The sequence below is a fragment of the Nuphar pumila genome, chromosome 7 (assembly GCF_984573655.1).
Source record: "Nuphar pumila chromosome 7, dmNupPumi1.hap1.1, whole genome shotgun sequence".
NCBI classification, from domain to species: domain Eukaryota; kingdom Viridiplantae; phylum Streptophyta; class Magnoliopsida; order Nymphaeales; family Nymphaeaceae; genus Nuphar; species Nuphar pumila.
Window position 1 is genome coordinate 118,802,354 of NC_143255.1, and position 21,593 is coordinate 118,823,946.

Here is a 21,593-nt window from a genome sequence, read left to right on the forward strand (position 1 = left end):
AGAGGTTTTAAGTTGAGTAAGAGTAAGACTGAATATATGGAATGTCGGTTTAGTAAGCAACGAAGTAGTGATGGGAGTGTAGTGAAGCTTGGTGAGCAAGAAAGACCGGTGAATGATTATTTCAAATATTTGGGATCCATCATTCAAAAGTATGGAGAAATTGATGGAGATGTAAATCATAGGATAAAGGTTGGGTGGATGAAATGGAAAAGTGCAACTGGAGTGTTGTGCGATCGTAGAATGCCATTGCGGTTGAAGGGAAAGTTTTATAGGACGACTATTAGACCCGCTTTACTATATGGTACGGAATGTTGGGCTGCCAAGAGACATCATATTCAAAAAATGAGTGTAGCTGAGATGCGGATGCTTAGATGGATGTGTGGAAATACAATAAAAGATAAGATTCAGAATGAGGAGATACGTAAGAAGGTAGGTGTTGCACCCATTGAAAATAAGATGCGAGAGAATCGTTTACGGTGGTTTGGACATATTCGGCGAAGGCCTAATGATGCTCCAGTTAGAAGGTTGGAGAAATGGGATAATATATTAGTTAAAAGAGGTCGGGGTAGGCCTAGGAAGACTTGGATGGAGATGATAGGAAAGGATATGAATGCTTTGAACCTCACCGAGGATATGGCATTGGATAGAAATGATTGGAGGAAAAGGATTCATGTGGAAGACCCAAAATGAATTTCTTTTTTGGTTCATATCGCTGACCCCAATTGTTTTGGGATGAAGGCGTAGTTGTTGTTGTTGTTGTTTGTTGTTGTTGTTGAAAGTGGTTTAGTTCCATATTACAGCTTGATAATTTAAGTGGGTTTCATGGGTTTCCATCAAAGCATGCAACAAATTAAAGTTGACTGCCTGCCATCCTGAGCTGAGACTGGCTTACCAGCAGGCTGAGATTCACATGAATATGCACTAAGGCCCTTGAATTGGGATATTCATCTTTTTTCCACAGCAAGTTTCTGCAGTAGTTACCAGATAATTTTCTGGTATCTGTTCAATTACATATATTAATTCGAGTGTTAAAATTTCTATAACCCTATAAGAAAAGGGTTGCTGCTGATCCTTTCAGTTGCATTTAACAGGATGGTCCTAGTCCTTTTTGGTAATGACTACTACTGCTGACATACACTTTCTCACTTTGTTTTTGCTTTGTTAATTTTAAAACCCAGTGACTTGCCATTCAGCTCGACCATTATTGACTCGTGACTTGGCCGAGTTAACCCGGTGACTTGGCCAGGTCATGTTAACTTTATATTGTATATAAAATATGCAAATATATGCATATACTAAGTATATTTTTAGTATATTACTAATATATTGTATGAGGGGTGTCAATGGGCCAGACCCCCGCTAAAATGGGTGGGTCCAAACCTGGATCCGACTAAGTGATACGGGTATCAGATCCGGATTCGTGTCTGGTCAGATTTTTTATAAGAAAAAACAGACCCGGTCCATGCCCGGTAAAATAATAATTTTTAAGTTTTTATTACATTGAAAATTTGTGGATCTTAATCAGAACTCGGGCTGGACCTGGGTTTGGTATAAAATTTCATAAACCATACCCAACCCATTTAATAATCGGACTTCATGGATCTGACCAGGATAGTTGATCGGACCCTCTTCTTTGTAACCAAACCCTGACCCTATAGGACCCAGTAGAGGTCAGCTTCAGGTCATACCCGATCCGTTGAAACCCCTATATTGTATATAATATGCATTATATGATATTTTTATAATATGTTTAATGTATAATTTTATTAATATATGTATCACCATCTTTTTATGTATATATACATAATATTTACATTATATTTCATATAATATATGTAAGTAACTAAGTATATACAAAATATATAATATATACATATATGTGTACGAGTTAGCTGAGTCATGAGCTGACTTGGCTGAGTCAGCCAGTGATTCGGCCGAGTTTTGTTCTTTTATAGGTCATTCACTGGTTTGACCCAGTAAATGACCGAGTCAACGCGAGTCACTGGGTTGACTCGGCAACTTTTTAGTTTGTCCACATCCAATAACCCTAATATATTGGTTCACAATAATATTAGTTACCACTTGATCAACCACGGATAATGCTACTGAGATTACAATACATGGGATGAAAATATGATGACAGCTTCTGGAAAAAAGTAAAACAAGCTAAACTATAGTGTGATGATCAACACGCTAGAGCAATTTCCGTGAATCTGACTATCATCATACAGCAGAGCATAATATATAGATCCGAACACATTGTTAAAGAGAGAGTGGAAGATGAAACAATGAGATCAAACAAATAACAAATTCTCCAAGCATCTAAGGAACAGCATAATAAAATAGACTGTTATGCTATCATATATACTGGAATTGAAAGTAGGTATGAGAAGCAATGCATGTAGCAATAGCAGGGAAGCGAGTGTTAGAAGTGTGAAGCATGAAGCGTTTACAAAAGTGAGTAGGAAGCAATACATGATACAGTTGATACTTACAGGAAGCATATGGAAGCAGAAGCCTTAATAAATAAGAAATGCCATGGAAATGAATAGAAAGCGATGTGGAAGTGAGTAGAAAGTGACATGAAACATGTATAAGGCTTGTTATAGTAAAAAAATTACATAAAATAGTTTGGAGGAAAAAAGGAAGCAAAAGTGGAAGTAATTGAGAAACAAATGAAGAGCATTTGGAAAGCACACTTCTAGCCCCCCAGGCACTTTTAGTATCTATGTAGAGATACCAGCGGAGACATATCAAGAAAATAATAATTTTAACACTTCTCCAGGGCATCCCTGCAGCATTGGCATAATCATACATCAGACTACATGCATCCGGTGTATGCACAAATGTTGGTTTAATTATACGCCTTTTTTAGATGACAAATCTTTTAGATGAGTCTAATTGTGCTCTTTTGTACTTTATTAATTGCCTCATGATTAATGGAAATTCTGAGATGGGTGAAAGACTCCAGATTATCATGCATCAACAAAATCTACAGCACCCATAGTATTGTCGTGGAGTTACATGTCCTCTTAGATTATAATAATGTCTTTCCAAGACAGTTTCACTTATTTCCTTACTCTTCCAATTGGGAACATGACACCCTTTTCTTATTTCAGAAGAGATGTAAACACTAAGGAGAAAACAGGAAATGAGAAATAACCAGTCCGTTACCTACCAGCAGTCTCTTCAAGTGTAGTTCTGTTGCAATTCGCAAATAAAGGTCCCTTCCAAGTGAGTTGTGGTAGGTTATGAAAGGCCTGGCTTCTGCCCCACCTGCTGCTCCCTAGTTCACAAATCATGCACCAACAAAAACCAAAAATGTAAAAAGTGAAAAAAAAAAGAAGTGAAACGCAGTCAGGTGAGATGGTGCATAAAATTTCCACTGAAACAGCAAATTTATTTTGCTCTGGAGAACAACATAACTAAAACTTCAATGTGAACATTAGAATTTTTCTGCTGATTTTGCAAATAAAAGAAAATTGATATACCAGCCCCTAGTTAAATCTTCGCTAAAAGCTAAACATTCTGAGACTGCTATAGATGCCAATTGGAATTTTAGCAATTAATGAAATTAAGTACCCAAATTATGTATAAGACAGGTATTAAGTACACAAAAGTGACAAAACACTGCCTAGGCAAAGCCGAAAGTTGGCCATGACAAATAGAAATATTTAAAAGTTAAACCCAGAAGCTCATAAACTACAAGAAATCAAAATCATACAATACAAAACAAAGTTCATGAAAGCAATGAATAAGATGGCAAACCTGTAATACAGGGGTCTCAACTTCGACAAAATCCATAGCTTGCATTGTCTGTCGTATTTCTGACACAATCTACACATACACTAGAATCAGATCTTACCATATTAAACACAATTCCACATATTTCCCTGAGAGGACATAAACAAAAACATTTAATCTTTGAACAGGCAAAAATCCAACTGCAGAAAACCTTAAAGAAGAGCTGAACAGTAAACTAGAAGTACTGAAGAAAAGATAGAAAACACAAATTTAGCCCAGCCATAACCTGACTGCAAATCCAAAATTTCACAGCATGCTTCATATTCTTAATCAGTCTTTTGAGAATCAGACCTAAACATGATTCACAACAAAAATCGCACATTGGGAGGGCATGCAGACACTCATGCACATAGAAGAATGCAAACAACACCTGCAAGAACACACACGTGTGTGTGTGTGTGTATGTGTGCATTGCAAGGGTGTTCGTCACAACTATCTCAATGTTTAGAAGATTTCTTTAGACAAGAAATTCACACTATATCCCCATATTATGATGATAATATCATGAGATTATCCTGAGATTAGTAGATTACCCAAACCTTTAGATAGTGAAACTATTTTATTGTGTCTTTTGCTTAAAAGTTTCCATCTCCCAATGTAACACAACACACTGTGCACATTCACACGCATAGAGCAGTATACATGTGACACCAGTTAAGCTGGAAAACAATGTGAATCAGATCAACCAACATATACAACGCCATGAACATCAGTTCCTGTCATTGCCAGCACCAAAAACATTCCAGAGGAAGGGAAGGGAAGGTCTCCTCTCTCCTATGTCACATATGTGCGGGTGCGGATGCGATACTTTAAAAAAACTTGGGTGCGGGGAGGGTATATATATATATAACTGGACTTGGTTAGAGTTAACTGAATCTACTTTTGGACAGAAATGGACCTCAGTGTGGTTGACTTCACCAGACACAAAGGAAGTTGTGTCCAAGTGTCACACCCACATGGGTGTGGGTGCGACGCGGGTGCGGTGCCCTGTTAGAAGAGTCTATGTTACATAGCCTCTCTCTTATTTTGGTGGCATTGGTAGAAACATTTCCAAAACATAGACTGGTATAGGTGGTGTGATCTATGTTGGATGATGCCACGTACCTAGGTTACCTGCCTCATTGGTGCCAGAATTGTTGAGAAGTGAGAACGGTTTGTTTGTATGTGTGTGTGTATAAACCATAAACCCAACCTGTAAACAGCATTATCTCAGCACGAACCACAACCCTTTCTGGTCTTTATTGTTATTTAGCTTGATTTGTAACATTTCCAACTGAACATGAGTGATGGGGAATAGTGCCAACTACATTTACTTGACCCATACAAATATCTCCTAGTTTATAAACTCCATTAACATATATTCAGATAGGATTCTAATAGTGCATCTCTCCTTTTACCCCAATTGCTATTTGTTAAATGAAATGTTTTTTCTAACTACCAAATCAACCCAAAAGTATGAATTCACGTGTTTCCAAGACCCTGATAATATGAACATCAATTAGGAAACTGAATAATATGAGTATCAAAATTAGGTCCACATTAAGATTTATTTTCCTGGTTCATCTAATTGAAATAAACTTCAAAACTAAAGTAATTGGTCAAGATAAACAGAAACAAAATCATTTCTTCTAGTTAACTTTCTTGCCGATTCTATTGTATGCCAGAAATTTCAGTTTTTTGTAAAATTTTCGAAGGGCATATCTTAAAGTCTTGGGAGCATAATTTCAGCAATAGTTGTATATGAAGTGGTATAATAGGAATTGTGCACTTGCAACAGCAAACTATATAAGCAGCAGTACAAACTAGGAACTCCATGAAGGATGACAAGGCCACCTTAGCTCTTATACGGAATATATCTGCTACTTCAGGATTTGAAATCATGTCTAAATACCTGAATTACAAACATAAACAAAGTCAGATAACGAAACTATGAGTTCATAAGAACAAGAATCCTAGCCTAAAATTACTGAAAAAATGCAAAAGAAATATAACAATTTATGTTTGGTAGGAAAGGATGACTACAATGTGCAAACGACAGAAATACACAAATTGTCCAACATCCATGGTGGGTGTGTGGGTGTGTGTGGTGGTGGTGGTGGTGGTGGTGGTGGTGGTGGTGGTGGGGTGGGGGTGGACACGTGCAAGGAGTGGTTGGAAGAGAAGAAGAAAAAAAGATGGTTAAAATAAAATAAAATAAATCAGTATGAAAAGTTCAAAGGTAGAAGAGGCTTCATGTTGCAACATGCCTTGATGAGCTGCCATGAAAACCCCGCACAGTTCATTAACAAGAGTGATAAAAGATGTTCAACAGGGTCATAATTTTATGAGTATTGACAAACCGAGCAACAATCAACTCTCTCTCTCTCTCTCTCTCTCTCTCTCTCTCTCTCTCTCTCTCTCAAGGAAAATAATGGCTACCATTTGTAATGAACCAAAGGAGTGCATGAATAGGTGCCATTAAAGGCTATAAAGTCACACAAGTGTGCACAAATACAAGAAGCCGCTTATGGGCAAGATACAAGTTCACAAAGAATAGCACAAGCACAAACCACTAAAGGGCAACAAGCACATAAAAAATAAATGATATTATTAACATAAAATGCCTAAGAGAAGCATAGTTACAATATGGGAGAGATCTCATATATATAAAGAGAAAGAAGGGAGCAAAAAGGCTAGTCCAACTAGCCATTGGGCTAGTCCCAATGGCTAGAATGAAATAAAAATAAAACAAAAACAAAAATAAAATTATAAAACCGACTCTAATAGGCATGGCCTATTACATAAAGAGGAAAAGACAAGAATGCCCCTAGAGGGCATGACCTATCACATATACAACATAATAAAAAAAATATACATATACATATAACAGAAAATGATTGGATTGTACGCCAAAAATGACACATTCCCTGAAATGCCCTACAATTTTCAAAATCTGCCCCCATGTCCAAATTCACAAATGCCTGACTTATTTAGGACCCTTTTACCCTTCGCACGAGCGAACCTCTTGAGGTTCGTGCGATATATCGGTACACTCTCCTGGTATCGAAAACTCTCATTAAAATGTAGATTCGCACATTTTTTTTTGCGGACCTCACGAACTTCGCATAACCAAATTTGTAAACCTCCTTAAACTGAAACTTGCATAACTTCACAAATACCGTACTAAATTTGCATATATAATACGACATTCACGAGATACCGTGTGAACCACCTTTCAGTAATTGATCTTCAAGGAGATCCACAAATATGTGGTGATCTCCAGATATACCATGTGAATTTCTGTGAAGTTTGCACTTTGAAACAAGCCTCGCAAATAAGGTATTAAGTTCGCAAATAAGGTCACTGTGAATATGCTTTTTATATGCGGATTTGCTGACAAATATTGGGAATGAATACAATGCAAATTTTCTTCGTGTTTGCAAATTTACGTAGGTTTCAGTTACAGGAGGTTCACAAATTTGCTTATGCGAACTTCGTGAGATTCGCAAAACAACATGTGAAACTACATTTTAGTGAGAGTTTGCGATATCAGGAGTGTGTACCGATATATCGCGCGAACCTTAGGAAGTTTGCTTGAGCGAAGGGTAAAAAGGTCCTAAAAGTTGAGCATTTGCAAATTTGGACATGGAGCAAATTTCAAAAATTGTGTGGCATTTTAAAATATGTGTTATTTTTATTATACAGTATGGTCATTTTCTGTATACATAATGTATATAATATTAACGTTAATATATATGTATATACATATTTATCATAGAAATTAACACTCTTCCCCAAACTTACGGTGTGATAACCGAAAGTTTGTCAAGTAGGAATTGAAACTAAGGTGATGGAAGTGCCTTGTTGAAGAAATCAATTAACTGTTATTCGGAGGTGACATAAGGCAAAGTAATAGTTTTCTTCAAAAATTCTTCACGCATATAGTGTCAATTCATCTCGATATGTTTAGTTCGCTCGTGAAACGTATGGTTGTCGGCTATGCCTATGGAACTATTGTTATCACAGCATAGTCGTGACACTGCCTGTAAGTAAAACCCCATGTCTTCAAGTAATCTCCTCAACCATACGATCTATAATGTTGTAATAGTCATAACACGATATTTAACCTCAATTGATGACAAAGATATTTTTTGTTGCTTCTTGCACTTTCAAGACACTAGAAAAACACCTAAAAAGACACAGAAACTAGTAGTTGAGTGTCAATCATTAGGATCACCTCCTCAATTTGAATCAGAATAAGCAATTAGCTCTAGCGAGGAAGACAACAAAAGACCCTTAAAAACAAAATTTTGTAAATATCTAATAATTTTCATCAGAACACTCATATGTATTGTGGTAGGTAAATGCTAGAATTGCCTTGCAGTATGAATTGCATGGGTTATGTCAGGTCGAGTGATAGTTAAATATGTTAATACTCCAATCATCAGACAATAAGGAGTGAGATCCTCAAGAGCTGATTTGTCATCTTTTTTATCTTGGCATTGATTACTTCTAGAGTGTCCACCATCTTCTCATCAATAATCTTTGGCATGTCAATGATTTCAGTAACAAACTTGGTTTGGGTTCTAAGTCACTTCCATTCCTAGAAAAAAAACTGAGAAAACCTAGGTCAGTCATTTCAAAATTTTCTTTAAGAATACTTTTAATATTGCTAACCCCTTGTTTGTCTCCCTCAATAATGATCATGCCATCAACATAAGCAAGATAATGATACCTGCATCATATTTCACAGTGTTAGTATAATAATATTTAAACCCAAGTTTAATAATTATAGAGCTGAACCTATCATACTAGGCCTTAGGAGCCTGATTTAACCCATATAATGTTTTTCTTAAATGAAGAACCTTTCTATAAGGAATCTCATATACAAGAGGTGGATCCATATAAACTTTCTCTTTTAGTTCTCTATTTAAAAAGACATTTATTACATCCATTTGATAAATGACCCATCCCATGACAGCAACTATAGCTATGAAGGTTCTAACATAAGTCATCCTAGCTATAGGTGCAAAGGTTTCATGATAATCTGTCATATTCTTGGGAATAACCTTTAGTCGTTAATCTCACTTTATACCTTTCTAATGTCCCATCACTTGTAGTCTTCACTTTGTAAATCCATCTGCATCCTATAGTCTTTTTCCTTTTGTCTTCCAAGTTTTAGATTTTTCAAGTGTCTCTAGTTTATCATTCATAGATCTAATTCATTCAAGGTAATTTTTGGTTTTGTTATATATGGTAGGCTCAAAATAGGGAAAAAATTTAGCTACACAGACTCTATTGAGAAGAGAATGATTCATATGAAACAAATCTATTTGGAGGCCTAAAAATTTTGTCAGATCTTCTCAAGTTACTTTGTTCCTATCCTTCTAGGTTGGAATATTTTTTTATAACACTAGGTTGTCTATCATTTTCTCTCCTACTATATTGGATTATCGTAGGATCAGTACTAAACATGTCAATATTTTCACCATCCTGGATATTGAGTTGTGGTTCTTCATTAACAATACCATCATCGAACACATATTCATCATAATTTTTAGGCAACAATTCTAACAAGAATGAATATTTAATAGCTTTCTTAGGCACATTTTGATTAAAGAAGCCTTCTTTTTCTATAAATGAGACATTCCTTGAAATATAAAGTTTGTCATTTTTTAAATCATAACATCTAAATCCATTTTGGTTTTCATCATATCCAAAGAAGACACATGGTATGGCCCTAGGCAAAAGTTTGTTATTTTTGTTGGTACTATATCCATGGTCGGCAATTTGAAAAACCGAAAGTAAATTCAAGTTGAGTTTTGGATCAAATCTTATTTTGGGAATGAAAAACTTTGAAAATTTATCAAAATCCCCAATTCCTTTGTCATGAAAAGAACCATCAACGATAAAAACCTGGGTTTTACTTGAATTAGTGTTACAATTAGATAGCAAAGAAACGTTTGGTGTTATATTAAAAGAAGCTCCAGAATCCAAGAGCCAAGATACATTACCGAGAGGTGAAGAGGTACAGATCGTGACTCCCGAGATAGAGGAGGATGACTTCTTGAGGAGCAATAGTAGAGTCTCCATCAATTGCAACAATATCATGGTTCCAATGGTTGGAGATTCCATTGGTCCCACTCTTGTCCTCTTAAGGAGCTCTCAGTGATGCAACTTTTTCATCTCTTTTGAACTTTGGACAATAGGACTTGATGTGCATCCACAATTATAGCAAATGATCTTCCTCCCATCTTTATTACGAGCTATGTCACATGGGTGCGGGTGCGGGTGGGGTGGGGGTGCAGCACTTTCGAAAAACACGGGTGCGGGGGTGTGGCAAAAATATAAAAAATTATATATATAAAGTCCAAAAGTTGAACATAAATGACCCTGGATGCGTTGAATGCACCCAGGGTCAGGTTGACCGCATCAGGTGCAGGTGTGGCACCTAGTTGGAGAATCCCTATGACATATAGGGCAAAAAAAAATTTCTTGGCAAATTTTTTTTTAAGACCGAAAATTGAACCAAAATGACCCTGGGTGCGTTGACCGTACCCAGGGTCGGGTTGACCGCACCCGGTGCCTCACCCGCGTCACGTCGATGTGGGTGCGGCACCCTGCTAGCTGAATCCCTGTGACATAGATTACGAGGCTTCCCAAATTGAGGCTTGTTAAAGTATCGATGAAGGTCTTGAGTCATGCATGTCAGCTGCAGCATTGCTAACTTTTCTTTTTGAACAACTAATTGAGCAGCAGCAAGAGTGCGCAAAGGCAATTCCTTGCTGCTTATCAAATGGAAATGCTAAAAATGTATGTATTTTGGGTTAAACACTACTTAATCAAAGCTAACTCAGAACACTCAAGCTTAGAAGTCTGGGAAATGTACAGTGAACTCAAGGTGTGTGATTGCAAATATTTCATGTGGTTTCTCTACTATAATGTCAAAGCTCAATGAACGTCTTGAGTCATGCATGTCAGCTGCATCCTTGCTAGCTTTACTTTTTGAACAACTAATTGAGCAGCTGCAAGAGTGTGCAAAGGCAATTCTTTGCTGCTTATCAAATGGGAATGCTAGAAATGAATAGGTTGTCAGTTGTCATGGCGGACGGTGCTAGAAATGAATGGTTGCCCACTTGGCCAGATTTTCAAACTAGGACCTGTGAGGCCTAAGAGAAATTCAGCTACAAATTTTGGGGACCTTAGTAATCAGAATGAGAATGTCTGTGCTGGTGTTGAAGGCATGGACTATAGACACAAAAATGCAGAGTCCATGATAGCAAAGCTGCTTGAGAAACTTGGTCACCCGGATCAAATTGTAGCATATTCCAAATTTGAATTACAGAGAATGATTGAGGAACCGAGCAACTGGTATAGCTAACTAGACCAACTTGAAGACGACAATGATAATGGGAGCAGCTGGATGTTCTTGTTGCAATCCATGAGTAATGAGTGGTTCATGAGTGGGAACAGCTCTGCACAGCTCCTAAATGCCATCATTCCTTAAACAAAATTTGATCTTGGCTATGCAGCAATAGAAAACATTATCAAGAGAACCAAAACAAACAGGGTGCAATTGCAGTCAGGGCCACTGCATTCACGGGGTTCAATACAGCTGGTGGATGATACTTTTAGGATCTTAAATGAAACAACACAGCAACAACTTTTACAACAGCATCCCTTGAGAGCAAATACCAAATTCTGTGCTCAAATTGCAGCACCATCGAGAGCATTGATTGTTGTTACAGCTGGACCATGCACGATGGGTGAAGTCTTTTGCTCAAGTTGTAACTCTAGAACTCATGATGATTACGGAGTGCATTGATGATGAGCTTGCTGTGCTAGTTGACCTGAGTGGAGTGGACCTAGTCCAACATCACGCCAGGACAGAGGCACAGCAGAATTACATCAGAATATTCGATAGTAGGGGGTTGAAGTAGTAACAGAGAAACACTACAGAAAATGTTACACATGAACTTAGCAAACAAAGAGTTAGTGAATGTGTTGCTTAAAGAACTCGCTGGCACAATCTTGCTCCAAATTCCTTCCTACAAAATGGGAAAAGAGCAAAATTTATCTGCCATCCCTATCACAATTATCCTATGGAATCGTGAGCTACATGAGAAGTTTGTGGGATTGAATAAACTGCTAAAGTAGTGCTCTTAAGCAATAGCAAGAGAATGATGAAGATGAAGAGCAAAATGCAACTACCAAAAGTAGTTTCATTAGCAACTGAATGCAAAGCACATGACAAGAGGAACATACCACCATGGTTGTTGTGTAATATAGGTATGAAGGTTCACATCTGGCTGAATCCTTTGAATGTGGACAGCATGCTACCTGGCCCACACAAAGGCACTGGCAACTATAAGCTACATGCACCAGTCACGGTCAATGATGCAGTAGCTACTCGAGAAGTTGCAATACCACAGCCCAGAAGCCATGTTCATACTTAACCCCATTACGTTTACAATATTCATATTCTACACCTTGAGGACAAGGTGTGTCTCGAAGGGGTGGAAGATGTTATGACCCTAACCCAATGCAGTGTGTCTATGGTATGAACAAAGTTTGGGTCATTACAATTGGGTCATAGTTTAAGAGGGTCACTGGATTGGGTCGTAATATCTGGATCCATGAAAGGGATTAGAGTACATAAATAAGTCTTTTTTCTTGTGAGCATCTTGGAAGTTAATCGAATTCCCATACTCAAGGGTATTGGAGGCCTGCATCTCCTTGAAATGAAGCAATCTCTCTCTCTCTCTCTCTCTCTCTCTCTCTCTCTCTCTCTCTCTCTCTCTCTCTCTCTCTCTCTCTCTCTCTCTCTCTCTCTCAAGCTTGGCTGGTAACATTTCCCTGACACTTAATGGCACTTCCTGTCACCCACCAACACTTCAAAATATGGATGTGATGTCATAATGCACCCCACTTGTTTTGCCACCTTCTGAGCAATGAAATTGTGGGTGGACCCCGAGTCCACCAACACGCTAACTGGTTGGCAGTTAATTTTTCCAATAATTCTCATAGCTTGTGGGGTTCTTACCCCTGATAATGCATGCAAGAATATTTCTAACGAATTGTCACATCCTTCCCATGTTTCACTGCTCATCTCCTCTTTTGTCTCTTCCACTATGAACATGTTCAGTACTTTACATTAATGGCCCAGATTCCATTTCTCTTCGCAATAATAACAAAGTCTTCTCTTCCTCCTTTCTGCCATCTGATCATTCATAATCTATTTCACATTCACATGGCGAACGCCTTCGGCAATGCTAGTTTTTCCCCTTGATGCATTCAATTCCCTGTTTTCACCCATTCTTCTCACCAATTCAACTTTTGCAGAACTACTTTCACGCTGCCATTTACTCATCTTCTATTGTTTCTCTTCGGCCACACGAGCCAATTCAAAACATTCTAAAGTGTACTCGGTCAGCAAGATTGGACCTCCATCATTATCTCCTCTTGAAGGCCTCTGATGAAGGATCCGATCAAAGCTTCTTGAGACCACCCTGTAACCATGTTACTGAGGTTCTCAAATTCGATATGACATTCAGTCGCAGACTCTATTTGCTTAATTATTGATAACAACACATTGAAATTTTGAAATGACGAAGGCTCTAATGGTTATCACGTTAACAAATGATGCCCAACTCGGTGTTCCCAATTGATTTTCATACCAGCGGAACCACCGAATCGCTACATCATCCAAATGAATGGTTGTGATTCCCACCTTTTGTTCCTCTGGAGTTCAATGATATTTGAAATACTATTCGGCCTTAAAGATCCAACTGAGTAGGTTATTCCCAAAAAACTTTGGAAATTCGATCTTACCTAAGCGACCCAAGTTTGTTGTTCCAAAAGATGTAGATCCCTCTCCTTCTCGCCAGTCGACCCCACAGTTGACCACCCCTTCACCGTCTCGCTGGTCTTGTTGCTCTTTGTCGGTAGAAATCTGCAACAAGATCGACAATTGGTCCAACAAATTCTGCATCGTTTGTTGCATCTGCTTAATGGTTTCCTGCATCTTTCCCTGCTTATTTTGGGAGTCTGCATATTGTTGCTTGAGCGCCTCCAATTCATCATGTACCTCCCTGATCGTCATCTTCCTCCTGGCTCTGATACCAGTAATAGCAAGAAAATCGACAGAAATGATTCAATCTGAATTTTTATTCACTCTTGCAGGAAATAGGTTCCATTATAGAATGATTTCACACAAAGAAAGTGTAGAACACTACAGGAAAATGATGGGGCTCCACCTTGAGGGGGGATTTCTCCAAGACTCGTCTTAATTTTCTCACAACCAGACTATTCGTTACCTCTAAAATCCTAACAGACGTTTAATACAATAACCTTTCCCTTACCAAAATTCCCAATCTACCTTCCTTTCTCTACCTTATTACCTCTCACCTACATAGACCCAGCCTTACAAGCTGACTGAACAAACTAAGATCTGATCCCAGTCTTTCTTTTGATTTGGATTTAGACGTTAGGCTAACAAGTCCTTAAGTAATTGAAAAAGGGGTTTCACTTGATCAGGGCTTAAAAGGCTAAACATGGAGAATATGTAATGATATTGGTTAGCTGAATGGAAATGCATGCATATTTTCAGAAAGGATCAGCTCAAGTTGGATCTGTAGACCTTTGCTAAAATACATCTCAAAACCACAAAAAAGTAATACAGCAAACCTGCAGCACAATTCTATATCATGTCCTGCAGGGTTTTATAAGCTGAGTAAAAACGATTTGTGCACAGTTCATGTGTCAGATCAAGTCTATAATTTATCACATCTTCTGTATATTTGTCATATCTTTACACAGTTTGATTTTCAAAGGCACCATACTTTGACTTTGATTTATAACACTCCAACGATGTAGATTTATCTCAGGATTATCTGCTCATCTTAGAAACCCCACTAATTTGGTATTTCACATAGGGATATTTGCTTTTAACCCGTACTCATATAATATAACGGAACCTTTGTGCACCACATGCCTCAATACATGCAGGCTTGTCTGCTAAAAGTTATCCATTCATGGAAAGTACAAATCACAGATGTCATTTAATGCACCATATAAATCAAAACCACAGAAAAACATCTGACATTTCATGCAATTGTTCCATGGGCAATGCATTTGTGATTCAGTTAGAGTTCAAGTCAGGATTCTGATACAGCAGAGATACCAATTAAGTTAGCAAATAAGCATATAAACACCATGCGCCATCACGAGTGAAATGAACTGATAATATATTAATATTCATATTTCTTCATATCCCAGTAAGTATGTAAATACTTGTAAAACATAATTTAGCAAAAGAGAACCCACCGCTGACGGTATCGCTTATCCACATCTGTAAGACCATGATATTTGTCTGGCAATGGAAGTAGAGACTTTGTGAGGATTGCAAAAGAATGGACTAAAACAGAAAGTTCACCTGCATGGCCAAAAATGGAGAAAGAGAAAACCGTCAAAAGGTTTTTACCATCCAAAAAAGAGATTACCATAGCATATTCCTAACTTTAAAAAAAAAATTGTCTTTGTCATCATCGGTTTGCAGATGAAACATGAAGTATTAATAACATTTTTTAACTTATGGAGACCATGATATTTATAAGATTCTACAACATATGGAGACGGCCATAATGGAACACAGCAATATTTTGCGACATTCTATTAATTTAAGAATATTATGATGTGAAGGTCCAGATCCATATTTAGATTTGGGAACCATATCTGAACTAAGAATGGATCTAGAATATCCAGAGTCAGCCCATCCAGAATTTCAGAGACACTTTCTACAATTCTACCAGTTCCCAGATATTTCCCTTATTGCCACTTCTGGTTGATATTTGGATTAGGATGGGATGGTTACATTTGGATTATGAATATAGCTAATGAGTTTTCTGTTATCTAAATCTGCTATAACTATTATCTAAGTATACCTGCTGTAATTGTTTGGATTGGCATAAATAAAGGTTAAATGTGCTGTCCCTCAGACTAGAGGTCATTAGGGGCCAAGCAGTTTCTCTTCAAACCATCCATTCTTTTGTTGTTCACTTTAAAAGATTACAAAGAATACTGCGTAAAAGACTATAAGCATTGGTAAGGGAGTGAAAAATAAATATTCATGTAACATAGATGTGAACCATTAAATGAAATTATAAATGAAAAATTAGCTGGTAAGATTTTATGGCCACAGCCTAAATAATATTTGTAAAGGAGATTGTTCACATACAAACAAAAATTACTAAAACATTGTGAAGATTTCTTCATGAACATGGGGATAAAAAAAATCTCATCATTGCAATCAAAAACATGATTTCAGAAGTTGTAATTTATTCCAAGGAGTACCTTTCTCAGTTCTCTTTATGGATCCAGTAGCACCTAATATGTCACCAATATCAACAAAATCCTTCAATTGTTCAAATTGGTCTCCTTCAAACCTCCCCTTTTCGCAATAGAGCTAAAAAAACACATCCAACAGAATATCTCAGCCCCTTCCTCGCATAATATGCTAGGCAAGAGAACACAAATTGAAATAGCATTATTGTATGGTAGATTATTTCCCACATTTAACTGAAGGAATGGCCGTCAAATATTGCAATAGTTTGAACATAGTGTGTTTTAAAGGTTTTCTGAGAAAAAATGAAAAAATTCTGATATTTAAGAAAAACTTCAAACCAAAAATTCAATGTTGTGATTCTTTTGATTTTTTTTATGTTTTTATTATTATCTTTTAGAGAAAAGTCCTTGACTTGTTCCAAAACCAAGGTTGTAAGTAGTGTATCGTTACCTGCATCGGTAGGGCCCAAAGTTAGATATGTAGCGTAGTGTATCATAAACAACATAATTTTTTAATAAAAAAATTTCAAAAAATCCAAAAAAAAAACAAGAAAAATCAGAAAATTTAACAAAAATTATAAAAAAGTCATAACACATGAAACAATGATGAATTGCACAAAATACAACCATAAAATCACATACGAATCATTTATGTCTCCATGAGCTGCATAAGACATCATTAAACATCAACTAATATATAGATAATATTGCATGCATATATCACAAGAACAATGCAAAATATTAAATATCTTGCAATTAAGAACATGACACAAGACTCATACTTTCAAATTATCTATAATGGCCTCTTTTGCCTTATCCATGGCCTCATAGAGATAACCCATAGCTAATTTGTCTTCATTGTCAACCAATCGAACCACCTTCATCAAAGGTATAGTGATTCTCAACAACTTCACTCATGAATCCACAAAAAAGATAGAAATACACTCTTACATGAGAAATCCGTAAAAGCCCTCTCTTTTGCACACTAATCACACCCAAATCGCTCTCACGCCTCTTAGAGTGTGTAGGTTCTCCTCTAAAGGCCTCTACATAAATGAGGGAATCGGCTCTAGGGAGGTCTTTAAAACAAACAAAAAAATGAGTTTTTCTGCCCTTTTAAAGTGTGATACATATATATCATATGATACACCCTGTATGGTACGATACGGTACGATGCAAGGTTGGATTGTATGATACAACCAATATGGATACGATACACAGTCGTATCGTGATCCAAGTGTGTATCGTATCGGGTTAGGCCATAGTTACGATATGTATCGTACCGTATCATACGATATGATAAGATACTTATAACATTGCCTAAAACAACTACTTATTTTTAAAATCTCACAAGAAAATCCTTCACCAAGATATTGTTGAGACTGATACTGGTGAATGTGAGTAAAAGTAACATGGCATTTACACTTACCACATCAATATTATAACAGTCTCATGGCAGTTCCATAAAACATTTCCAATATCATCTCCTTACAACAAAATAACCATCACTTGTGAAGCCATTAATTTTGAGTAGAAAAGGCAGCCATTAGATCATTAGAAAAGATGGTCATGAATTCTGTCAGATCCAAAAGTAGAATAGTAGCTTTAGCTCTTAACACATGCACAAGTGCGCACATAATTATCATGTGTGGATGTGTATCAGTCACAAATATCAGCAATCTATTGAATTGATGTGCGCTTTTTGCTAAAACGATAAATAGATGATTAAATCAGGATAAATTTAATTTATCTCTATAATTTATTCTGTTGGAACGATAAGAAAAAAATGTGATAAATCATTAAACTATAACTAAAAGTTTCAAGGGCAATAATATCAGGCCCAAGCATAGAACCCATTATTCTGTGTCTCAATACAGAGCTGGAGAAAGACTCTCTCTCCATATATATATATATATATATATATATATATATATATATATATATCAATTTTTCATAAGAAAATAAGGCTTCTCCCTCCCCTCTTTCATCCTCGCTTGATAGGCCGTAAGGGATTCAGCCCACCAACCATTTTTCAGTAGATCTGCCAAAAGTTTACTAGACTTCTCATTTTCATGGGGAAACCTACAATTTTTTTACCCTCACTATGCCTCTCTCTCATTCTTGGTAGACTGTAGATTACAGTACCCTTAATCCTCACCAACAGATCTCCTCTCCCATTCTTGAAGATTAGAAAGGATTCAAGAGAATGTATCCATGATTTTACTAGACTAGCATTCATGGATGATTCCCATGTTAAAATGTATATACATATAATGTGTATATATAATATATATACCCGTGTATGTATATGTATTGTATACATATATACATGTGTGTATATATTTATAATACATTTGTAAATATTTTTTGTATTTATTTTTTTTTTTGACTAGTCAATCCAAAGTTGACTAGATTTGACTAGCCATTGGAGCTAGTCCAATGGCTACGAATATCACCATTGGACTAGCTCCAACGACTCTTTTGAGCCATCTCATGTGTATATAAAAGGGGGTGAACCCTCTCTTTCATAAGATGCTTCTTGCATGTTTGAGTTATTAATAAAATAATATTTTTTTACATTTGTGAGTCTTCCTTGTGTGTTTCCTTTGTGGGTTTTGTGAGTGTGCCCTTAGTGGACACTTGTGATAGTCCATTTTGATTCTTGGTGGATACTTTATTAGTGATTGAAGGCCCTTGATTTATTACATAGTATTTGAGCTTGGTGGTGCTTGTTAATTGGAGATTCACATTCAATTGTTTGTGTGATTGTGCATTTGAAGATTGACTTAGTTCTTTGGCTCAGGTGCTCGTTGATCCTACTCAAAGTTCGTGGTGTGGTGCTTGTGCTCGTGCTCGTGCTCTCTCTCTCTTACCCTTTGTAGGAATGGATGACAAATGAAGTATTGTCATCATACCCACTAAACTCAACAATACAAACTACGTAATGTGGTCTTCAATTATGAAGCACCATATTTGGGAAAAAGGGTTGTCGGGATTAGTGGATGGATCTGATCGGGAGCCTAAATTAGTTCTCGCTAAGGTGGAGAACGAGAATGAAGTGCCTCTTTCGGATGGTGAGAGAACTAAGGTCATAGCCAACTATGAGAAAAAAATGGAAAAAAGTAGAGAATGAATTATGCCAAGATTATGTCTTGGCTTATTAATAGTGTCGATATTAAAATATATTTGTCTTACAAAATTCGAGTATGCTAATAAGGCTTGAGAATACCTCAAAAATATGTATTCCCTTAAGGATATTGCACATGTGTGCAACTTGCAAGACAAGGTTCGAGCTATGACCCAAGGCGACAAAAGCATTAGAAAATATTATTATGAGTTATCCAAATTTGGGAAGAGTTAGCTCTTCTTGAATCGGCATTGCCTCGATATTGAGCTCCGCCAACAACAAGTTCATGCGGAACATTTCTATCAATTTATAAATGGTTTGGGGCCCAATTTTAAGACGACCAAATCGGCCCTTCTTCATAGAGAAAAAAATTCTTCTATTGTTGATACTATTAAGGAGTTAAGTACGGAGGAAAACAAGTTTAAAAAGCGTATTATGAAGAATGAAAATGATTCGGTCATGGTCGTCTCTAGGCCATGAAATTACACACGTACTTACAAGCCACCTCATTTCAGGAGACAAGTCAATGAGTATGATAATAAAAAATTTATTTGTCACTTGTCATGAACCGAGACACATTAAGCCTTAATATCCAAAACTAAAAATGAGGGAAGAGAAGAAGGTGGCTTCGGTTGTTTCACCTCAAGAGTCTAACGACATTAGTAACCCACAAGACTCATTCATTGGAAACATGTCCTTGGCTCAATTGGTGGAGGCACTTCAACCTCTTCTCGAATAAGCATCATTCTCAACTTGAGCCGCAATCTCATCCTTTTCTGATCCCGGTAAGTGTCCTTGGCTTTTTTTATTCTTGTGCATCTTTCCATATGACCCCCCAATATTGATAGTTTGTTTGAATGTCATAATAACTCAAATGTATCAAATGTCTTTACTTGCTGATGATATATCTCTTGAGATAAAAGGAATGGGGAACTTAGAAAGTAATTTTCAAAACTCAAAAAAAAAATACTCAAAAAGTTAGATATATTCCTAGATTAAATTTAAACTTTTTGTATGTTTCTCAAATATTCAACCATGGATGGAATGTCTCCTTATTATCTAATGGTTGAAGGGTACAAAATCGTGGGGAAGACCATAGAGAATGATACCTCTATTACATGGATTTCTTGGAAATACCAAAGAATATCTTTTGTTGTAATGTTTAGAAATCGGATTTGGACTTATGGCATAAAAGACTTAGTCAACATAATGTATCCAAAATTCAATATTTTCCAAATTTGAAAAAAAAATAAATTATGAAAATTTTACTTGTAAAAAATGTATTCTTGGTAAAATGAAAATATTACAATTTTAAGAGAAAACTTTTATTTCTTCTAGACCGCTTGAGTTAGTACATTTGGATGTTTAGGGTCCAACACCAGTCATATCAAAGGGTGAATATGCAAATTATGTAATTTTTGTGGATGATTTTTCTAGGTATACTTGGATCTATTTCCTTAGACATAAATCTGAAGTTTTCTAAAATTTTCAAATATTTCACAATTTGATCAAAAATAAGTTTGAAAATGATATTTCTATCTTTCGAACTGATTCATAGAGAGAACTTTTATCAAAATAATTTAAGAATTATCTAGATTTGCATGGCATCACACATCAAAGATCTTGTCCTCACATACCACAACAAAATGGTTTGGACACATTATGGAAACTACAAGAACCTTATTTATAGCAAACCAAGTACCAAAAGTTTAGGGGATGAAGTTGCTTTAACTGTTGTGTACCTCATCAACAAAATGTCATCCTCTTCTTTGTGAAATACATCATAAGTTGAAAATTTATTTAAATTAGTTCATGATTATTCTAGACTAAGTTTTTTTGTGCAAATGCTTTGTTTTTTACTAACAAAAATGACAAACTTTCTTTATGTGTCATTGCTTGTGCCTTTTTACGTTATGTAGATAACCAAAAATGTTACAGGTGCTTTGATTTTAAAAGTGAAAAATTATATGTTTCAAGAAATTTATCATTCTTATAAAGGAAAAGTTTCTTTGAATTTGAAAATTTTAAGTAACTGAGTATTCCTTCTTGTTAGATTTAATTTCAAAGTATGATATTGATGATTGTGAATGCGATCTTGATAATGGCAATAACTTTAGAAATGATGTGATTAATGAAGAGAAATCCTATAGTGACAAAAATTATTTTGCAATACTCTAGGCGTATAGGTCCTAAGCATCCATGTGCACTAGAAAAATATTCTGATATCAAAAATCAATCTAAAGTGCAAACATGAAGATTATTTAAAACCTCAAAACCACCTAAAAAGTTTGTCTTATAAATCTTTTTCTTTCAAGAACAAGGCTTGTGTTGTGTGAATTCA

General features: G+C 36.3%; 1 protein-coding gene across 1 annotated transcript in view; it reads right to left on the reverse strand.

The window, feature by feature from the left end:
• OVA5 (Lysyl-tRNA synthetase, class II) overlaps window positions 1-21,593 on the reverse strand; it is a 31,573-nt gene that overhangs the window by 5,959 nt on the left and 4,021 nt on the right. Inside the window, exons 3-7 of the mRNA XM_090014954.1 lie at window positions 16,135-16,246; window positions 15,109-15,217; window positions 5,638-5,695; window positions 3,769-3,837; window positions 3,179-3,286 (exon numbers count right to left, since the gene is read on the reverse strand). Of these exons, the coding sequence (XP_089871080.1) occupies window positions 3,179-3,286; window positions 3,769-3,837; window positions 5,638-5,695; window positions 15,109-15,217; window positions 16,135-16,246 (456 nt within the window). The remainder of the gene's footprint in view (window positions 1-3,178; window positions 3,287-3,768; window positions 3,838-5,637; window positions 5,696-15,108; window positions 15,218-16,134; window positions 16,247-21,593) is intronic.